Raw genomic sequence first — 17586 nt, forward strand, 5'->3', positions numbered from 1 at the left:
GTAATAATATTTCACAATTTTACTGTTACTTTTTTTTGATGTATTACGCCCCAAACTCTTACACCTGTCCTGGTACGATAGACCACCCTTATGGCTGATGCTGTTAGTGAATACGAAAGACAGAGAGAGATGAGGGTCATTTCGGAAATAGATGTGGACATACAGTCATGCTGCTTGCCCATTCATTTTCTTCGTCTAACAGAGACCTGTTCAAAGTGTTTCTGTGAGAAGAAACAGTGCTGATAAAGACGAAGGATCAATTTACTAACGTGTGACTGGATTTAATTAGCAGCTCAAGTATGGGCCTATTTAGAAACCCCTCACCTGTGTGTGTTCGGCTAGACTCAGTCTTCACAAGTTCTTGTCCATGTTGTTTGTACATGCGTGTTCTCGAATATTCATGAGTTTGTGCCTGTTCATGCATATTCATTAACAATCGGCCTTTGATTGACAGGTTCCTTTTTCGCAGTGGAAACCAGGAGCACCCAGGAGACAAAATCGAGAACACTACTGTCGAGTTCCTGCCCTTCTCGGTAAATGAAAAAAAAAAAAACACATTCTCAATTAGATCTATACGGTTTCCTCTAAATGTCCCAACAAGCCCCAGGGTGACAGGTTTGTGAGAGTCTCAGCGCAGCTTGACAGGAATATCTGGCGTAGGTCTCCGGTGTACGCTGCCACCAGAGCTAATTTGAGTCAACGGCAGGTTGAGCTTCTGTGGTAATGAGGCTGCGTACAGAGCTCAAAACGCCTCCGAATGGGCTTTGATGTTTGCTCTTGCAGATGTTCCTTGAATACATGAGGCTGCTCGTGCATCTGAGTTTGTGTCAATGGGTTTGTGAGCTTAGGTTTGCTGCTTATTTTATCATTGAATACAATCGTTGTCTAACACTGATAGAATAGTGCAAGGACCTTTCAGACAGGCTCTTGAAGTGCTTCTTAATGAGGACGTTCTGTCTCACAGGATGCTGGATTGAAGACCAAAGAGAAGTACAAACGAACAGAAGATCGGTTCTATAAGCTTGGTGAGTTATTAGCAGTTTTGCACTTGAAGCAAATGATTGTTGTGCCTTCCTCACAAATAGATGAACCCAGTGCACGGTGTGCTCTTTATAACAGTGATGGCACTTATTTAGCTAATTCATTTCAGCACATTGCTCTTCCTGCCTGAAAAAGTATTCACTTATATATATTTATTCAGACCCTATGTTTCTAATGTTGCCCTTGAATTTTAACTTGTAAATATTTTAAGTGTCTGCCAAATAACTGAATGCAAAATGTTACTATCACTTCTGGTCATATTTTGTCTGTCCTTTGTGCCTGTGTTCAGCTCAGTTTGAGAAAGGAGTGGCAGAGGGGACGGTTGACCCGGTCTTCAACCCCGTGGCGGCTGTTCGTCTGACGGTCCAGAAGGACTCCGCCGTGTGGGCCATTATTAGCGAGGTCTGCTTGCTGCCTTTGGTTTAGGCGCGTCTAGGGCTGGACAGTAGCACAGTATACAGAAGTAGGGATTGTGCTATGCTCTTACTGTTGTAGGTTGTAGTGGTCGACTGATATTGTGTTTTTTTTTGTTTTTTTTGACAGCCAATGTCGATACCGATATCTTGGAAAGCAGGGGTGCCGATATAAAATCAATTTATATCAATTGGGAAGTTTGTGTGCATTGGCAATCATATTTTTCAAATAAAACCTTAACCCTCATTTAACACACAGCACACAGTGAAAACGACATGAATATGACAGTGGGCAAATGCATAAAGCGGTCGACCACTAATTATTATATAAGTCATTAGTTTTGTTTCTTTATGCACTGATCCCAGACTTATATCTTTATGAACAATCTTAAAATATATAAAATAAATGCCTTTTAATAAGTAGCTTTAATACATCTAGATTAATTAGATGCCTTTAATAAAGAACTACCTTTAACTTGTAAAGTATTTATTTCTGGGGTTATTCATAAATTGACAATATCATGTGATTATTTGAAACATAACCCCCCAACTATTAACTATTACAACAACTATATTGTTATATACACCACTCCTGAGATATGAAATGACTCTTGAGTTTTGTTTATGCTGTCGAACCCTAGACCAATCCCGTGCTCTCCCTCTTCATGCCTGTGCTGTGAATCATTTGGATCACATCTACAGTTACTAAATATCTTATAAACCTTTTTCAACAAAGCATCAAGCCCTATATCATACCCCTTCTGTGTTTGCACTGTTTGTCATCACCAGCAATAAAAGACAACGGCGTCTGGCACACGAGGACATTATGATGTGGACATCTCATATGTCCCAAATCAGAACACAGTTGACTGGACAATAAAAGAGTTGCTTGAAACGAGACGTGTTGCAATGTGTTGCTGTTTTTGGTGATGTGCATAGATGATGTTCTGTGGTGTGTCTTGTCAGATCCATATCAAGAGGATACCTGGGTAACGGCCTGAAAGTCTCCAGTGGTCTGGTGCTGCTGGCATCTACAGCGGATCGAGTGACCCTCACATTACCAGAGCGCGTGGAGGAACCCTGGCTTCGTGCTTCACCTCTTAAACTTTACTTTTTCCTCTTTTTTCTTTTTCTTCTCGTCTCCCTCTGGTAGTTTTGACATTGTTTCTTCTCTTCTACTTGCCTTGGCCTCTTTCGTCAGACTTTATTTGACCTTTTAATATTCCCTGAATTCTGTTGTGTGAACGTGACTACTACTGTACAGGAAAGCAAGCAAGCCAACACTTTTTGACAGAATGTTTCCTGACACTAAATCTGTGTCGTGAAGAATTGCAATCATGGCTGTTGATAAAGCTTGGAGTTCAGGATTCAAAGCTGCACTGATGCTGGATAATAAGAAGATTGTCCTCAGCGCTCTGCCGTCGTGGACCGTAACTGACCATACACTTTGGGTCAGATAAACACGGCTGGAGATGAACGTGGGATGAAAGAAATGTTTTTTAGGTTTGATGCCGTTGGTGTTCGACACTCTGTTCAGAACATGTGGAGACCAGTTTATTATTTAATTGACTGCTTTGCCAAAATCTAAAATATCTTTGCATATCTTTGTGCGTCCACTTGGTCTACAGAAGTGGCTTTTCTTCCTCTGTGTTGGTTTATTCAAAGAAATCAATCATGGCTTTTAATCCGAAGGTTTTTAATTGCTGTTATTATTATTATTATTATTATGATAATGACGATCTATGAAGGTGAATTAATTTATTTGAAATAAATCTTTAATTTGTACAAAAGGTAAATGCTTTTATTTTATATTCTTTGGCAGTTTCTGATGTGGTAGAGAATGTATTGTTTGTATCTTTGTGTAGTTGAGAGGGGTGCAGGGCCGCCCACCTCTGTGCCTTCACATCCAGCGTCCCAGTTTGGGGCCTGGTAAAGGACTGCCTTGTGCCCTGCGTCCAAACCCTTCAATCGTACAATCAGATAGTCTGTTAGATGCTTGATTCAAGAGAGACGCTCACGTTTAGAGCATGGCATGTTCATATTTATGTTTCAGAATCTTTCGTTGTTCATCTCAAACAGTCGGCTTTCTTCACGTCAGTCTGACAAGTTCGTCTTTCTATGCTGTATCACAAGTGTCTGAATGTTCAGTGAGGCATGATGAAGTCCAGATGCAATCTGCTGGGTTTTTCTGCACAGAATTAATTCAAATGTGGTGATTAAAGAAGCTGAGGGGACTTCGTATCTGAAAGCACAATCTACGGAGACCCTGAATGGACATGGGGAAATAAAATGAGCTGACCCTTTTAAAAACTGAATTATATTTCCGTGTTTTTGATTCTCTCACTAAATGTTCACATTTCACCAACAAACTTTGGGTTTGCAGAAATGTTTTGCATCTCCGGACAAACTATATGTTTGCTCTAAAAGCTTTTGTGATGGAAATATACGTTAGGACCAACAACTATATTTCAAGACTTTGCGAGAGAACGCAAAAGTTTAGATAGATAATGAAAAAAGTTTAGTGAGCGAATTAAATTTTTTGGGACTAAAACACAGTACTTTTTGTAAACGTTTTGTGAGCGAACACCAATTTTATTGGGGGAATGTAACATTTATGCAATTTAACAAGCAAATTCAAAAACATTGAAATATATATATATATATATCTTTCTTTTCTCATCACCTTGTCCACTTGACTCAATCAAATAAGTCACAATATGTAAAAATGCGCAGAACTTGACAGGCGTTTAAAGCTTTCTGTGGAGTTCTGCAGATGCAGATTCTGTGTGGACCTGGTCAGGAGCAAAATATTTGCAGAACCACAGATTTATAATGGAAATGGAATAGAATTTAAGGCCCGTTCACACCAAGCATGATAACAATCAAGATTTCGTTCTAAAAATCATTCTCAATATTAAAGAATAGCAGAGTCCACTGTTATCATTTTTAGAACCATTTTTTTCCCAGTGTGCACACTAATATCCGTATCTTTATAGTTCTCGTTCTTGGTGTGAACAGGGCTTCACAGCTATTTTTCAGTAGTGTGAAGTGTGTGTGTGCTGGTTTTGACACCTGGATTCATGACACTGTACCTTTATCATATTACAAAGCTATGGCTCGTATTGATTTAGCTTGTAGCTCCTGACGTAGGGACTTGAAGCTGAGGTAACTGCTGTACAGATTCACAAAGTGCTCTCATCTCATGTGATTGTAAATATAAGATGGAAGTTTTAGTTCAGTCGGACATCATGTGTCCTTGTGTTTTCCTTGATGCTGAAGTTTCAGAGCATATCCTTTATACATGCATACACCTTCATTTTAGTGACTACTTGAGCAGTGTGTGTTTTTAATAAAAGGCCAAAATACTGTCATAACCATTTATTTACAGTTCGTTTCTGATCTCTCCTGAGAGACCACAGTAGAGTGGTTTTCAGTGTTTTGTCGAACTTATGCCTTTTTAGTCAGGTTTGTGCTCAATGATCTGTCTCCTCGCCTGTTTTAGCACTGAAAGATGGATTGTTACCTCTTGTTAAACTCTCATGGGCCGGTTTCCCATCGGGGATCAGTGCATGTCCCTCTTGAAACCCACCCTTCAGTCTTACATTGAGATGAATCGGACATGAAATGTGCTCCTCTTGTGTGGTGCATTCTTGACGTTCATGTGCCTTCATCTGTCTTTCTCCAGCTCTGACATTGATTTGAATAAACTGTTCCAAAATAAGCCTTTGACATAATTCATCATTTTATGTTTCTGTCGTGTTTCCCTCATTGCGCATGTAATATTTTCCTGTTTTGAAGAGGCATGTTGTGATGTGACGTCATCAAAGAGTGATGTATGTATGAATTATGCCGTTTTAGGACAATATTTTCTTCTCGTCTTATAGAAAAATGGGTCTAAATTTAGGACTTACCCCACAAATAAAGACATTTATGATATGTATTTGTCAGTACTAATACAATGAATGCATTTTAAATACACAATAACCAGATTTATATATTTATGATCAGTCAGTTTGTTTCGATATGTTATATTTTAACTGAATATGCTTTGTCCACAGGTATTTCTATTATAGTTATACATGTTTACTGGATAAATTTAATTGCTTTTACAATTAACAGATTCTGAGCAATCTGAAAAAATGCATTTTGAAATTATTTAAATAAAATCAAATAAATGAATTTTAATAAAGTAATCTATGCCTTGATTTTTTCTCATTTCACTTTTTTTTTTTTTTTTTTAAGATATATCTGAGAAGTATGCATCACATTAAGTTCATTAATCGGTTTGTTAAAATGCCATTCAATTACATAAAACTTAAATTTAGACCTAAATATTTTTTAGTGCACAGTTGTATATTAAATCTGGAATGGGAAAATCAAACCAATTTGCAAACAAAATGCTCAACTCAACCAACATGTTCAAAGTAATTGTTTAGACTCTTTTGTCTTACAGTACAGTTTTTTAATCATTTTCCCTGAAAATGCTGTTTCTTTAAACTAACTTCCACAATTTTCTAGGTGCCAACGTAAACGTCAAACGCATTATTTTAGTGCCATCTTCTGGTCAATATAAATGCCTCACACTTCTAACCAATTGAACATTTGCGAACTACAGTTCCCACAATGCACCTCCGTCCTACTCCCTTAAATACGTCATACGTAACATGGCCGCTGTCATTAAAATGTCGCATTTGACTCTCCTGTAGGCTAGCTGTTGTGTTATATTTGCCTCCTCATCCCATATTTTCGTTTAAACCCTCTCGGATGAAAGCTCTACACAATGCCCAAGTATTACGAGGATAAAGAGGACGACGGCCGCGCCTGCGCTGGACTGAGAGAAGATTTCAAAGCCTGTCTCCTTCAGCATGACTGTGTAGCGAAGGTAACATCAAGTATTGCCTTCAGCCAGACAGATATATCATTCCTCTGATTAATTGATTGTTGTTGTCAGTGACAGTGAGAACAGCGAGTTTAACCAGAGCATATTTCTGATGCATGGTGTGCTACAAAAGCCGTTTGATCCATATGCCTTAAAGGTGCTGTAGGGAACTTTTGTAAAAAAATATTTTTTTACATATTTGTTAAACCTGTCATTATGTCCTGACAGTAGAATATGAGACAGATAATCTGTGAAAAATTATCCCAGTGTCCTATTGCCATTTGCAGAAACTCCATCGCTCCCGGTAAAAAATAACCAATCAGAGCTGCGGTCCGTAACTTTGTCTGTGTTCAAAATGTAGAAAAATTTATATAATAAGCGAGTACACCATGAATCCATTTTCCAAACCGTGTTTTTAGCTTGTCCTGAATGACTAGTGTGCACCTATAATAAGTGTTTATATTCGGACTATTTTAGATTGCTTCGGGGGTACAGCGGCGGAGTAACCCAGTACCTTTGTGATTCTTCATAGACATAAACAGAGAGAAGTAGTTCCGGCTACGATGTTCTGAAGTTCTGTTTATTAACCGCTAGAGCGTCAAAAGTTCCCTAACGCAGCTCTAATGTCTAATAATGATGGTCTCTGTTTGTGTCTCAGGAGGGTAAGAAGCCCAGTGAGTGTCTGAAGGAAGGACATTGCAAAGGCTTGCATGTGGCTTTCTTTGAGTGCAAGAGATCCATGGTCAGTACTGTTTAATTATGCACAATTTCTTATAAAAAAATAATAAAATTTATTAGATTCTGATTAATGTACTGTTGAGACAAGGAAAACAACCTCTCAGCTAAAAGAAGTAAACCTGTCAGTTAAAAATAAAGACGTAAATTTACAAGAGTCCAAAATCATATATAATTCAGATATATAATGAGTTGTGTACAAACATTAAAAAGGTTTTTGTATGCGAGCATTTAAAATGTGATCAACTTAACATTATATGTTTCTCTCATTCAATGTTCAAATTATAAAATTTTGAATGGTGATGGTCATAAATCTTAAAACTATTAATCTTTTCTTCAGGTAACTTTTATTTGAAGTTACATTTTCTTTATTATTATGGTTTAAGGTGGTTTTTATGGTAACTTTGGACCTGTGTGCCACTGCCTTCAGTCTAATTTAGTCTAATTTAATTCAGTTTTGTGTAGCTCTGTTTCAAATTAAAGTGCACATGTTAACGAGTCAGAATGTCTTTACTGTATAATAAAAGCCCTTTCCTTCTCCTTCAATTACAGTTGGACACCCGATCTCGATTCCGAGGCAGAAAGGGATACTGAATAATGTGAATAACATGTTTTGTATCAAGATGTCAATACGTGATCTCAAATGTGTAAACGTTATGCTTTTTAAGCAAATTTGTCTCGTGGAACTCAGTTGTCATTGATTCATGATGCTCATTTGGGAACATGATGAACTGCATCAACACCAGAAATCATCAAATAAAACAGATTTCCAGTTCTGAACGACTGCTCATAAAATCACTGGATCCACAAAAGATAACTATTCAAAACATTAGGAGTTTATTTAAGAATATATATATATCATTCAACAGGTGACTAGCATTTCTGTATGAATGGTTTTATGATTTTAGTAAAAAAAGTGAATGATTAAGTAGCCAGTAGTAAACAATTTTCCACAAAGATAAAAATGTGATGCCTGCTAAAGATCGTTTATTTCAAAGCGTTCATCATGAGCACTTTAAACCTCTCCAAGTCCACTTTCTTCAAGATGTGGGCTTTGTGAGTCTTCTTCAGGATATCGAGGTGATCCACAACCATCATTCCCCGGCACCAGTTCCCCGCCAGCTCTACTGTGACGGCTTTCTGTTCAGTTTCAATGACATACGTGTCGTCTATGGCTGCTGCCATGGCATAAGAGTCACAGGAGATGAACCCCTGGCCATCCACCAGCTCCTTCTCAATCCTCTCGCTGTGGGACGACTCCATGCTGTGCTTGAAGATCTGCTTCATAAACCGAGCCTTATCTGTGTCCTGAGCCAGCCAGCCGTCACAGAACTCCTGAAGCACACATGTACAAATATAACATATATAAGATGGGTATGCAAGAATATAAACCAGCAATTATACATAATCATCTATATGCATTGTTATAATAATGATCTCACCCAGGGTAATTTACTGCGACAGGTGAACTCCCAGCTTGCGATGTAAACTGGGCAGATGAATTCATTCAGAACGATATATGCTGCTTCAGGATCAGCTGCAAAGTTGTACTCTCCACATACAGTGGTGTTCCCACGAGCTAAAGATAAACACACGTTATTCTCTAGCATGGTTTAATTGCATTAAAAATAATGAAAATAGGCAATGCACAGACTGATCTGCACGAGGCAGTAATGCATTAAATAAAAAAAATATTTGTCCTTCTGATGTACAGGTCAAAAGTCACTTATACACATCAATGCCACATTTAATTGCTCAAATACAATAAAAACTAATATTGTGAAAAAGTAATACAATTTAAAATATTTTTTTCTATTTGAATATATTTTTTGTAAATTTAATTTGTAATTTAATGTAATTGTTTTCAATGTTAAAAATGTGCTGCTTAATATATGGTAAAATAATAATCTTTAATCCATCAATTTTGCATTAATCCATCAATTTTGAAAGGAAAAACTTTTATATTATATTAAAAAAAACATTTTTTTTTTCAAATAAGTGCTGTTCACTGAAAAAGAATCCTTAAAAAAAAATATTAAGCAGCACAACAGTTTCTAACATGAATAATAATAATAATAAATGTTTCTTGAATTGGGAATCAGCATGATTTCTGAAGGATCGTGTGACACTGAAGACTTTTAAAATGTCATTTATTTCTGTGATGAAAAGCTGAATGTACATCACTTAATCATTACTCCAATGATGCTGAAAATTCAGCTTTGCATTAAAAGACTTTAATTACATTTTAAAATATAAACAAATAGAAAACAGATTAAATATATAGTTTAATAATATGACCGTTTTACTGAGTTTAGATCAAGTAAATGCAGCCTGGTTAAGTATAAGATATGGCTTTCAAAAACATTTAAAAAATGTTTTAAAATGTTCTATGTTGTATATAATGATAGTGTATAATATATTGTATTTTGGCTTTGATGTGCATTAAAATCTTTATTTTGAGTGAATCCATTTTAAAGTGAACATCTAGATTACTATTAATGGAAAGATGCTATAATTGCAACTAAAAAGACATTGCTGCTGGGTAAAAGTCTGTTTTTAGGAATCGTTAACGCCACTGATTCATTAAAATGGTCACTTCAATTCACTGAAATGAATCAAACTTGTGAGCTCTAATATTGGATATACTGTGCAGTCCTATTCTGATCAAATAGTTAGTGTAAAGTAAGAGGGACTCACAGTCTGTATTGCCACCCATAATGTAAAGGCCTCTGAGTTTCTGGGGAAATGAGGGGTCAAGTTTCACTGCCAAAGCCACATTTGTCAGCGGAGCCGTGGCCACTAAAGACACCTTAGAGAAACAGGAACGACACGTGATTCACACATAACCATTCAATGATATTTCATATAGTATAATCATACAGACCTCTCCAGGATTCTCATTGACTATTCGGATCATGGCTGATACGGCGCCCTCTTTCTGGACAAGGTCCAGGCCAGGAGCATCGGGGTCCGGGGCGTCCCCGAGTCCATCTTTGCCGTGAAAATCTCCAGCACTTTCGGTCTGCCCCAAGAGTGATTTAGTTGCTCCACTGAATACAGGAATCTAAAGCCATTCAGACACACAATCAGGTTTTCTAATTGTGTTGTAATGGCTGCCATGTGCTGGACAACAATGCACTCCTGTGCAGCAAGTAAAGATATTCCTGTAGTGACTTAGCTCAGAATATCTCTGCAAACAGCTAGAATTATTAAAGGACGTGTAATACTGAACATAAAGAAAATAATCAATTCAATAATTCAATAGTTTTTATACTGAATACAATTTATTTATGACATTTGCTTAAAGGGGGGGTGAAATGCTATTTCATGCATACTGAGTTTTTTACACTGTAAAAGAGTTGGATTCCCATGCTAAACATGGACAAAGTTACAAAAATTAAGTTGTACGTTTGAAGGAGTATTTCTGTTCCCAAAAAACCTCTTCCGGTTTGTCACAAGTTTCGGAAAGTTTTTTTCGAGTATGGCTCTGTGTGACGTTAGATGGAGCAGAATTTCCTTATATGGGTCCTGAGGCACTTCTGCCGGAAGAGCGCGCTCCCGTATAGCAGAGCACTGAGAGCACAACAGACTTCACTGATCAGAGCGAGAGCGTCGCCAAATGTCACAAAAGAAGTGTGTTTTTGGTTGCCAGGGCAAGACAACCCTGCACAGATTACCAAAAGAGAAACAGTATTAAGGGACCAGTGGATGGAGTTTATTTTTACAGAGCATCAACGGAGTTGTGCAAGTGTTTGTGTTTGTTCCCTGCATTTCGAAGATGCTTGTTTTAAAAGCAAGGCCCAGTTTGACGCCGGATTTGCACATCGTTTATTTCTTAAGGATAATGCAGTCCCAACGAAAAAGGGTCACGATCGTGTGTTGGAACCGCAGGCGGTGAGTAAAACTGCTTCAAATATCTCTGTGTTGTTAACTTAGCTATCAGCGCGTAAGCACATCAAGTACACAACATGCGATGTTGTCATCAAACTGCACTTTCCACATGCACAGCTTAAAAAAAAAAAAACACACATAAAGTGGAACTTAGTCATTTTCCAAAAGCGCTAAGCAAATATATACAGTTTCAATACATACCACATAGAGACGTCCTGCTGTAGTCGTTGCTGCTGCTGCTCTCGTTCAGTTTCAGCCTCGGGATCTGATTCTGGATCATAAATAAACGGCTGAATCTGACTGTTAGCCATGGTTTGTTTTGAATGATGTTTTTTCCTCACGGTAATGTCACAACTTCCAAACGCTCTCGACTCAAAAGCCGACTGGCGCTCGTGATTCTTTAGCTCCGCCCACACGTCACGCCTCCAGTCACTCGTGTTTTTCCGGGAAAAATCAGTACAGACTATCTTTCTCTTATAAATATAATAAAACTAAAGACTTTTTGGAGTTATGAAGGATGCAGTACTACTCTATAGGTACTCAAGATTAACAGGATATTGAGTGAAAACAAGCATTTCACCCCCCCTTTAAAGAACAGCCCTGCTAGGACAACTTGAAATAGGACTAGGCAGTGACCTCGAAATTTAGGAAATTGTAGGTTAACAATACAAGACAAATGTGCATAACTTGATCCTTTTCAAAAGTTAACTCCAACATGGTTGAGTTGCCTTCTTACTAAAAAGCATTACTACAAAACAGAAACATAATGCTAATTTGTTCAAACTAGCATTTAGCAGATTCTGAAAGGCGTATGTAAACCTAGGCTCTAGGTTTTCTATGAGATTTCTTATCCTCTTCTTCTTGTTTACCAATATCTTGTACAATGATTTGTTTTCAAGTTTCAAGGTTATGCAAACACTGCACAATACTTTCTGGAAATACTACCTCCCCGTCAATCCAGCGGGTCAAGTATGCGCTCTTTGAAATACCAATGCCTCAAAAAGCATGCCATCAATTGTTAACACACCTAGCATTATAATTTCAAAATCTGAATGAAAATCATAAAACGCACAATGCATCACTGCATGATACAAAAGAACTGTCCCTCTCATTGTGATATGAAATATAAGACCATCTCACCTCCAGATGCTTACACACTTTCAGGACGCGCAGGACGTTCTTGCAGACGTTCTCCACTGAAGTGTTTCCATGAACGCAGGAGATGCCCAGGATCTGCACGTCAGGAACCGCCAAAGCCATCATGAGAGCCTGAGCATCGTCCACACCACAGTCCACGTCCACGAGCAGTTTCTTCATGCTGACCTCTGGACAGAGACAAGAGAACAAATACATCCAGGTGGGGGGGAAGCCTAGTTAAATATCTGGGCTGATCAACATGACGCATTCAAAACCAACAACAATTTGAGGCTTTTCAGTTTCAGTGTGTATTGTCCAAAAAAAAAAAAAATGAAATGTACTGTTGGATACTTAGTGTAAATATCAGCTAAGTGATTAATTATTAGATTAGTAACGTTACCTACATGAATGTCTCTCTGCAGGATTTCTCTTAACTCACCTTTAGTGAAGTGTCTCTGGTTGTGTTTCTTGAAAGCTCTCGGTATCTGTAAGGGTCGTCGGTTATCTGTAGGAGAACCTTTGGAGCTTTTGGATAATTAATTACGCAACGTGAAAAACAGCACGTTCTCGATTAAAATCGTATTTAAATCGTAGGGCTCTCAATGTTACAGGAAATACAGTATGTGTGGATAAACCCACCCACGGCCAACACGAAACAAATGTTTACCGAGTCTTGTTTAATCCACCTCTCCGCTGTCCTCAGACACAGTCCTCTGAAGGTACATCTAAGTGTTGCGGAAGAGAACATACGACTGATATATAAGAGAAATATCAGCAGCCTGAACTCAGCGAGGAGTCGTCTTTCATGCACGACGCGTCGTGTCGAAATAATAATTCTCTTATATTAACATTAACTGTTGATTATTAACTTACTTAACTGACTTAATTCATTATCTAGATGTAAATTATTATCTACACTAGCGTTTTCCGCCAGGATCCACTTTCAACAAATACTCTCTTGTTCTTCTTGCTCAACGAATCGTTCGTTTGAGTCAGATCATTGTAATGAATCAGTTCACAGAATGATTCAGCGAACCGTTTTACTTACAACAACAAAATAAAAAAATAAAAAATAAAACAGGAGTAAAAAGCAGTGTGCTTGCGTGCATGTGGTTTTTATGCACTGATCATATATATAGATCAGTGCTTTTATGTACAGATTATTATCCCACTCCACGTGTCCAGGTTTGACGTAAACATGGAATATTTTTAAACGGTTCTTAATCTTCTGTTCAAAAGAACCGATTCGCGGACTTCAGTCACAAGTGTACGTTGATGTCACGTGGCAAATGCGTGCGATTTCAACATTTAAACGTTTTTATTTAACTACTTTCCAGAGAAGAGTAGCAAGTTCGGGAAGGAATATTTATATTTATTTTATAAGCTAGTTGTATATATATAAAAAAAAAACGTTATGTAATTTGAAGGGGGCTCAATGGGAACTCGGATTTCTGAGCACTGAGCAGTCGAGCGCCCATTGGATGCAAAAGTAAAAATAGGCTAATGTTATTGTTTTACTTATCCATCCAATACAATAACAGTGTTTATGTATAGGGCTATATATATATTTAATTATACATAATCGGGCGCCATGTCTATGTAGCACTAGAAAAAGCCTGTACACATTATTGCGTTGTCATTGTTGAGATTCATGTTATATGATGTCAGTCATAGGTCAGTTGTGTGAAGATAACACTTACAGCTCAGATTCAAATAGTTATATTGTGTTTAAAATCAAAAGTTTTGTACAACTAAACTACAACAATGTAAACACTTCACTTCTCGGTGATGTATAAAGTTTTAAGAAGTTTGGACATGATAATAAAGGCATGATACTCAAACTTGGAAACACCCATAAAATTCCCAGATCCCAGCAGATCACATATACTAAACACTGTAATTCACCATTTTAAAAAAAGTAAATAAATAGATATTATTTATATAATTAGCAATGGTCATAATGCTGTATGTAAATGAACACAATAGTGCACGAAACAATAACATAGATTGAAGTTTATCCTGGTTTATAATTTTAATTTAAATTAAGAAGTATGTTTGGAGGAAAGAGAGGCATTTTGTACAGCAGGTATTTGAACATACTGGTACATAAAAAAAAAATTATATATATATATATATATATATATATATATATATATATATATATATATATATATATATATATATATATACATATATATATATATATATATATATATATATATATATATATATATATATATATATATATATATATAATAATTAAACAGACACTGAAAGATCAATAGCGCAGCATGCTCTTACAACATAGCTTTTGCACTTACAATAGAGTGCATGACTCTTGCATGACAATGAAAATAAAATGATTTTTACCAAGAGGTAATATAATTACATGTGCATTTATTAATATATATATATAAGTGTAAACTTAACAATTGTAGCCTACCTTCCATGCACTGCATCTGTTTATTTGTTTGTTTGTTTTAATTATTTTAACTAATAATAATTTCAGCAGAGGTTAAGACCCATGCCCTTGTCTTCCTAGTTGCAAATATAAGCTTTCAGTTGTTATCTTGCAATATACAAACCAGGAATTACAGACGATTTGTGCATTTATTTGTGCAGAGACAAAGGCTGACAGTCATTAAATGTAGAGTTACTTTTGATCTTTAACGCCTATTATGGTTTTCATATAACTATTACAATAAAATAAATAGTCTAAATGCTTCTCTCTGCTTTAAGATAAAAAAAAAAAAAAAACCCTCCAGGAAATATTCTTCATATTTTAGGACCAGAGCAGCAATGCTCCATATTAGATCAACACTGACATTCATATCAACCGACATAAATGTCCCACAGAGAAACTTTTAACTATGAAAACATATACAAAAAAATCATACATATCAATAGTGTCTTCTCACATATTTCCTTAGAGAATGTATATTCCCACAGTATGCTCACTGTACAGAGACTAGCTGTGTTAGGCAACAGTACGAGGAAGCTTGTCTCAATGCACAGTCAGCAGGGGAAAGGCCTGCATTCAAGCACTAACACTTCAGCAAAAAGATAGTCTCACTGTAAATAAATAAAACATACTCTGCCACATCACAAAGTCATACACAGATTAGAAATATCTACATATTTATCTCAACACAGATGTTTGCAGTGGTGGACTCTCTTAAGGCAGCTAGTTTTGTGTACACTTTAAATGAAGTGAGGATGAAGAACGAAGTGCATCTATGGATCCTCAGTAGGACTTTACAGCTTGACTTTTTCTTATAAATCTTAAAACTGGATGACTTTGGGAACAAATCATCTACTAAATCACAGAACAGACATGTTACCTATAACCTACTGAACTTTAAATACAATCTAAAGATGACGAAACAGCTTTGCTTAAGTGCTTATAGTTTTGAACTTTGGATGTTGGTACAAAGACCAAGTGTGGTTCTGGAAAGTATCTTAAAATTGACTTATTGACTAAACATATATGGAATTAATGAAATGCTTTGGGATTGTTTGGGCAATTCTCAGAAAAAAAAAAAAACTTGTTTGTCTTTTTAAGTATTAAGAGTCAAACAGGCCTTCGTTTCTTCTTTCAGTGCAACAGCCAAGCAAGCTACTCATTTATCTTCAAGTGATTTTCTTTCCCTATCTCCTTTCTTCTCAGAGCCAAGAGGTTGGGGATCTAAAAATATTAGCCTTGTCGTCTGGATCATATCCAGAGCTTGTTTCAGCATGACTATGCATAATAAAAGTTTCCCTCAGATGTGTGGTGGTGAAGTAAAGAGAACGAACAGCTCAAGTTTCCACTTTCCCGAAGGTGCCCTCCGGAGGTCTGTACTGTTTAGGGAAGGTCTTCAGCTGGAGGGAGTTGAAAGCGTATTTGCGGCTGCCTACGTTTTTCATGGTGTTTTCTCGCCTGCAGCCCTCGCTGTGGAACAGAAAGGTGATTGAGAAACAGACAATAATGACTATATTAGTCCACACTAATGCATGATAACGTTGTGTTTTATCGCACTTTAAATGTTCTGAATGACTGTCAAATGTTTTTATTGTTCCTCAGATAGGACACACACACACACACACACACACACACACACACACACACACACACACACACACACACACACACACACACACACACAAAATAGTTTTGAAAGTGATCCAAAGATTTTGTTCCTCTCTGCTATTACCGTTATTGTTGGTTGATATGCTATTCTTTTACAATTAGATTGATTTTTAAAACTATATCTTCACTGTGTTCCTGTAGGCTTTATGTACATTAGGTAAATTTAAGATTTTTATGACCAAGTAAAGAAAATTTAAGGAATAAATGAAATCGAACACAATATGATAATAATTGTGCTAAAAATAGTCATTTTACAAAAAGAAAGAAAGAAAAAACTTTTAATGTACTTTCTGATCACAATACACAAAAAAATATTCGTGAAATTTTTTTTTGTCTTGTTTTCCAGTGTAAGGATTCATAATTCAAAATACTTTATTTGAGAAGCAAAATGACCAAGGAAAACTCGTTTTATGAGAAACTGATCAAAATGAAGTGAGTTTATGGTTAAAACAACAAGAAAGATCTGCCAGTGGGTTTGGAAAAATCAGTTTAATACAGAAAACAGGTTTTCACTTGCTATAAGCATAAATACATTTACTTTGTTCAGTTTTTCAGAAAACAAGACTGAGTAAATGCACATCTCTAGTAAATGTACCCTGATTTGAAGATGTTTAGATATTTGTATTAGAAAACAATAAAAATAGTGAGGAAGATATTCATTTTTGCAGTTCATGCAACATTAAATGCCATGAATTTAAGATTTTGTCCTCCAAATTAAGACCTTAAATTGTGAAAACATGAATTAAGATACGGATTAAGAGAGTATCGCCACTATCATTATAGTTATCCTGCTTGGTGTGAGCGGTCCTTAGTATGTGAATGAATGCTTCCTATCTGCAAATGTTGTGTCACCTGCGCATACAGTCCAGCGCCTGCGTGAAGACCTGCGGGGCCATGCAGTGCTCGTGCTGGAGGATCTGACATTGCTCCAGGGTCACAGACATGGCCGTACGATCCTTCGCACTCTTGCAGCTGGTCACACGCACGCCATTCAGACGCCGACAAACCTGACATAACAAATGAGAACCATATCATCCTGGTAATGTACACTCAGGCCGTTTCTAGGAGTTCCCTAGTGCCATTATTTTGTAATCAGGTCGTACAGTAGCTCTGAATGATGGTTTCCCATGTTTCAGGAGACTGTAATGATAATGTCAGATCACTGTACCTCTGCTGTCTGAAACAGGATGTCCACATTCTTGCTCTTCCTGGCGTTAACGTTTTGACTGAGGGACTTGAGTAGCTCAGGCACACAGCTCTGACTGCGAGAGCGGGGCAGACCTACACACAGAGTCATTCAGCTGGTTAGGACGGACATAAACCATCTACCAACTTTCTAGAGGAGCGTATAGGAGAGACTC

At 37.0% G+C, this 17586-nt stretch overlaps 4 protein-coding genes across 8 annotated transcripts in view; 2 read left to right on the forward strand and 2 right to left on the reverse strand.

The window, feature by feature from the left end:
* LOC128019421 (alpha-1,3-mannosyl-glycoprotein 4-beta-N-acetylglucosaminyltransferase A-like) overlaps nucleotides 1–5390 on the forward strand; it is a 32525-nt gene extending 27135 nt beyond the window's left edge. The window contains exons 13-16 of the mRNA XM_052605392.1: nucleotides 455–533; nucleotides 965–1025; nucleotides 1331–1443; nucleotides 2421–5390. Of these exons, the coding sequence (XP_052461352.1) occupies nucleotides 455–533; nucleotides 965–1025; nucleotides 1331–1443; nucleotides 2421–2447 (280 nt within the window). The 3' untranslated portion in view covers nucleotides 2448–5390. The remainder of the gene's footprint in view (nucleotides 1–454; nucleotides 534–964; nucleotides 1026–1330; nucleotides 1444–2420) is intronic.
* A 710-nt stretch (nucleotides 5391–6100) lies between these two features.
* LOC128019423 (cytochrome c oxidase assembly factor 5) lies at nucleotides 6101–7848 on the forward strand. Its single transcript, XM_052605395.1, has 3 exons — nucleotides 6101–6336; nucleotides 6992–7075; nucleotides 7621–7848. Exons 1-3 carry the CDS (start codon nucleotides 6235–6237, stop codon nucleotides 7660–7662), a joined length of 228 nt encoding a protein of 75 aa, XP_052461355.1. The 5' UTR covers nucleotides 6101–6234; the 3' UTR covers nucleotides 7663–7848.
* A 34-nt stretch (nucleotides 7849–7882) lies between these two features.
* On the reverse strand, nucleotides 7883–13077 carry si:dkey-4e7.3 (uncharacterized protein LOC402865 homolog). 2 transcript variants are annotated; one of them, XM_052605393.1, is made up of 7 exons: nucleotides 12764–13077; nucleotides 12536–12581; nucleotides 12100–12284; nucleotides 9953–10132; nucleotides 9766–9877; nucleotides 8511–8647; nucleotides 7883–8403 (listed from the first exon to the last, which is right to left on the reverse strand). In XM_052605393.1, exons 1-7 carry the CDS (start codon nucleotides 12842–12844, stop codon nucleotides 8056–8058), a joined length of 1089 nt encoding a protein of 362 aa, XP_052461353.1. In that variant the 5' UTR covers nucleotides 12845–13077; the 3' UTR covers nucleotides 7883–8055. The 2 variants fall into 2 exon arrangements, with proteins under 2 accessions (XP_052461353.1, XP_052461354.1); XM_052605394.1 differs by having other exon boundaries at nucleotides 12536–12621.
* Nucleotides 13078–14473: 1396 nt separating this feature from the next.
* The window catches only part of LOC128019424 (inositol polyphosphate-4-phosphatase type I A), a 31773-nt gene continuing 28660 nt past the window's right edge, over nucleotides 14474–17586 (reverse strand). For all 4 annotated transcript variants that reach the window (XM_052605400.1, XM_052605397.1, XM_052605398.1 and 1 more), the window contains 3 exons: nucleotides 17394–17506; nucleotides 17078–17232; nucleotides 14474–16027 (listed from right to left, as the gene is read on the reverse strand). In XM_052605400.1, the coding sequence (XP_052461360.1) occupies nucleotides 15895–16027; nucleotides 17078–17232; nucleotides 17394–17506 (401 nt within the window). In that variant the 3' untranslated portion in view covers nucleotides 14474–15894. The remainder of the gene's footprint in view (nucleotides 16028–17077; nucleotides 17233–17393; nucleotides 17507–17586) is intronic.

The sequence above is a fragment of the Carassius gibelio genome, chromosome A9 (genome assembly GCF_023724105.1).
Source record: "Carassius gibelio isolate Cgi1373 ecotype wild population from Czech Republic chromosome A9, carGib1.2-hapl.c, whole genome shotgun sequence".
NCBI classification, from domain to species: domain Eukaryota; kingdom Metazoa; phylum Chordata; class Actinopteri; order Cypriniformes; family Cyprinidae; genus Carassius; species Carassius gibelio.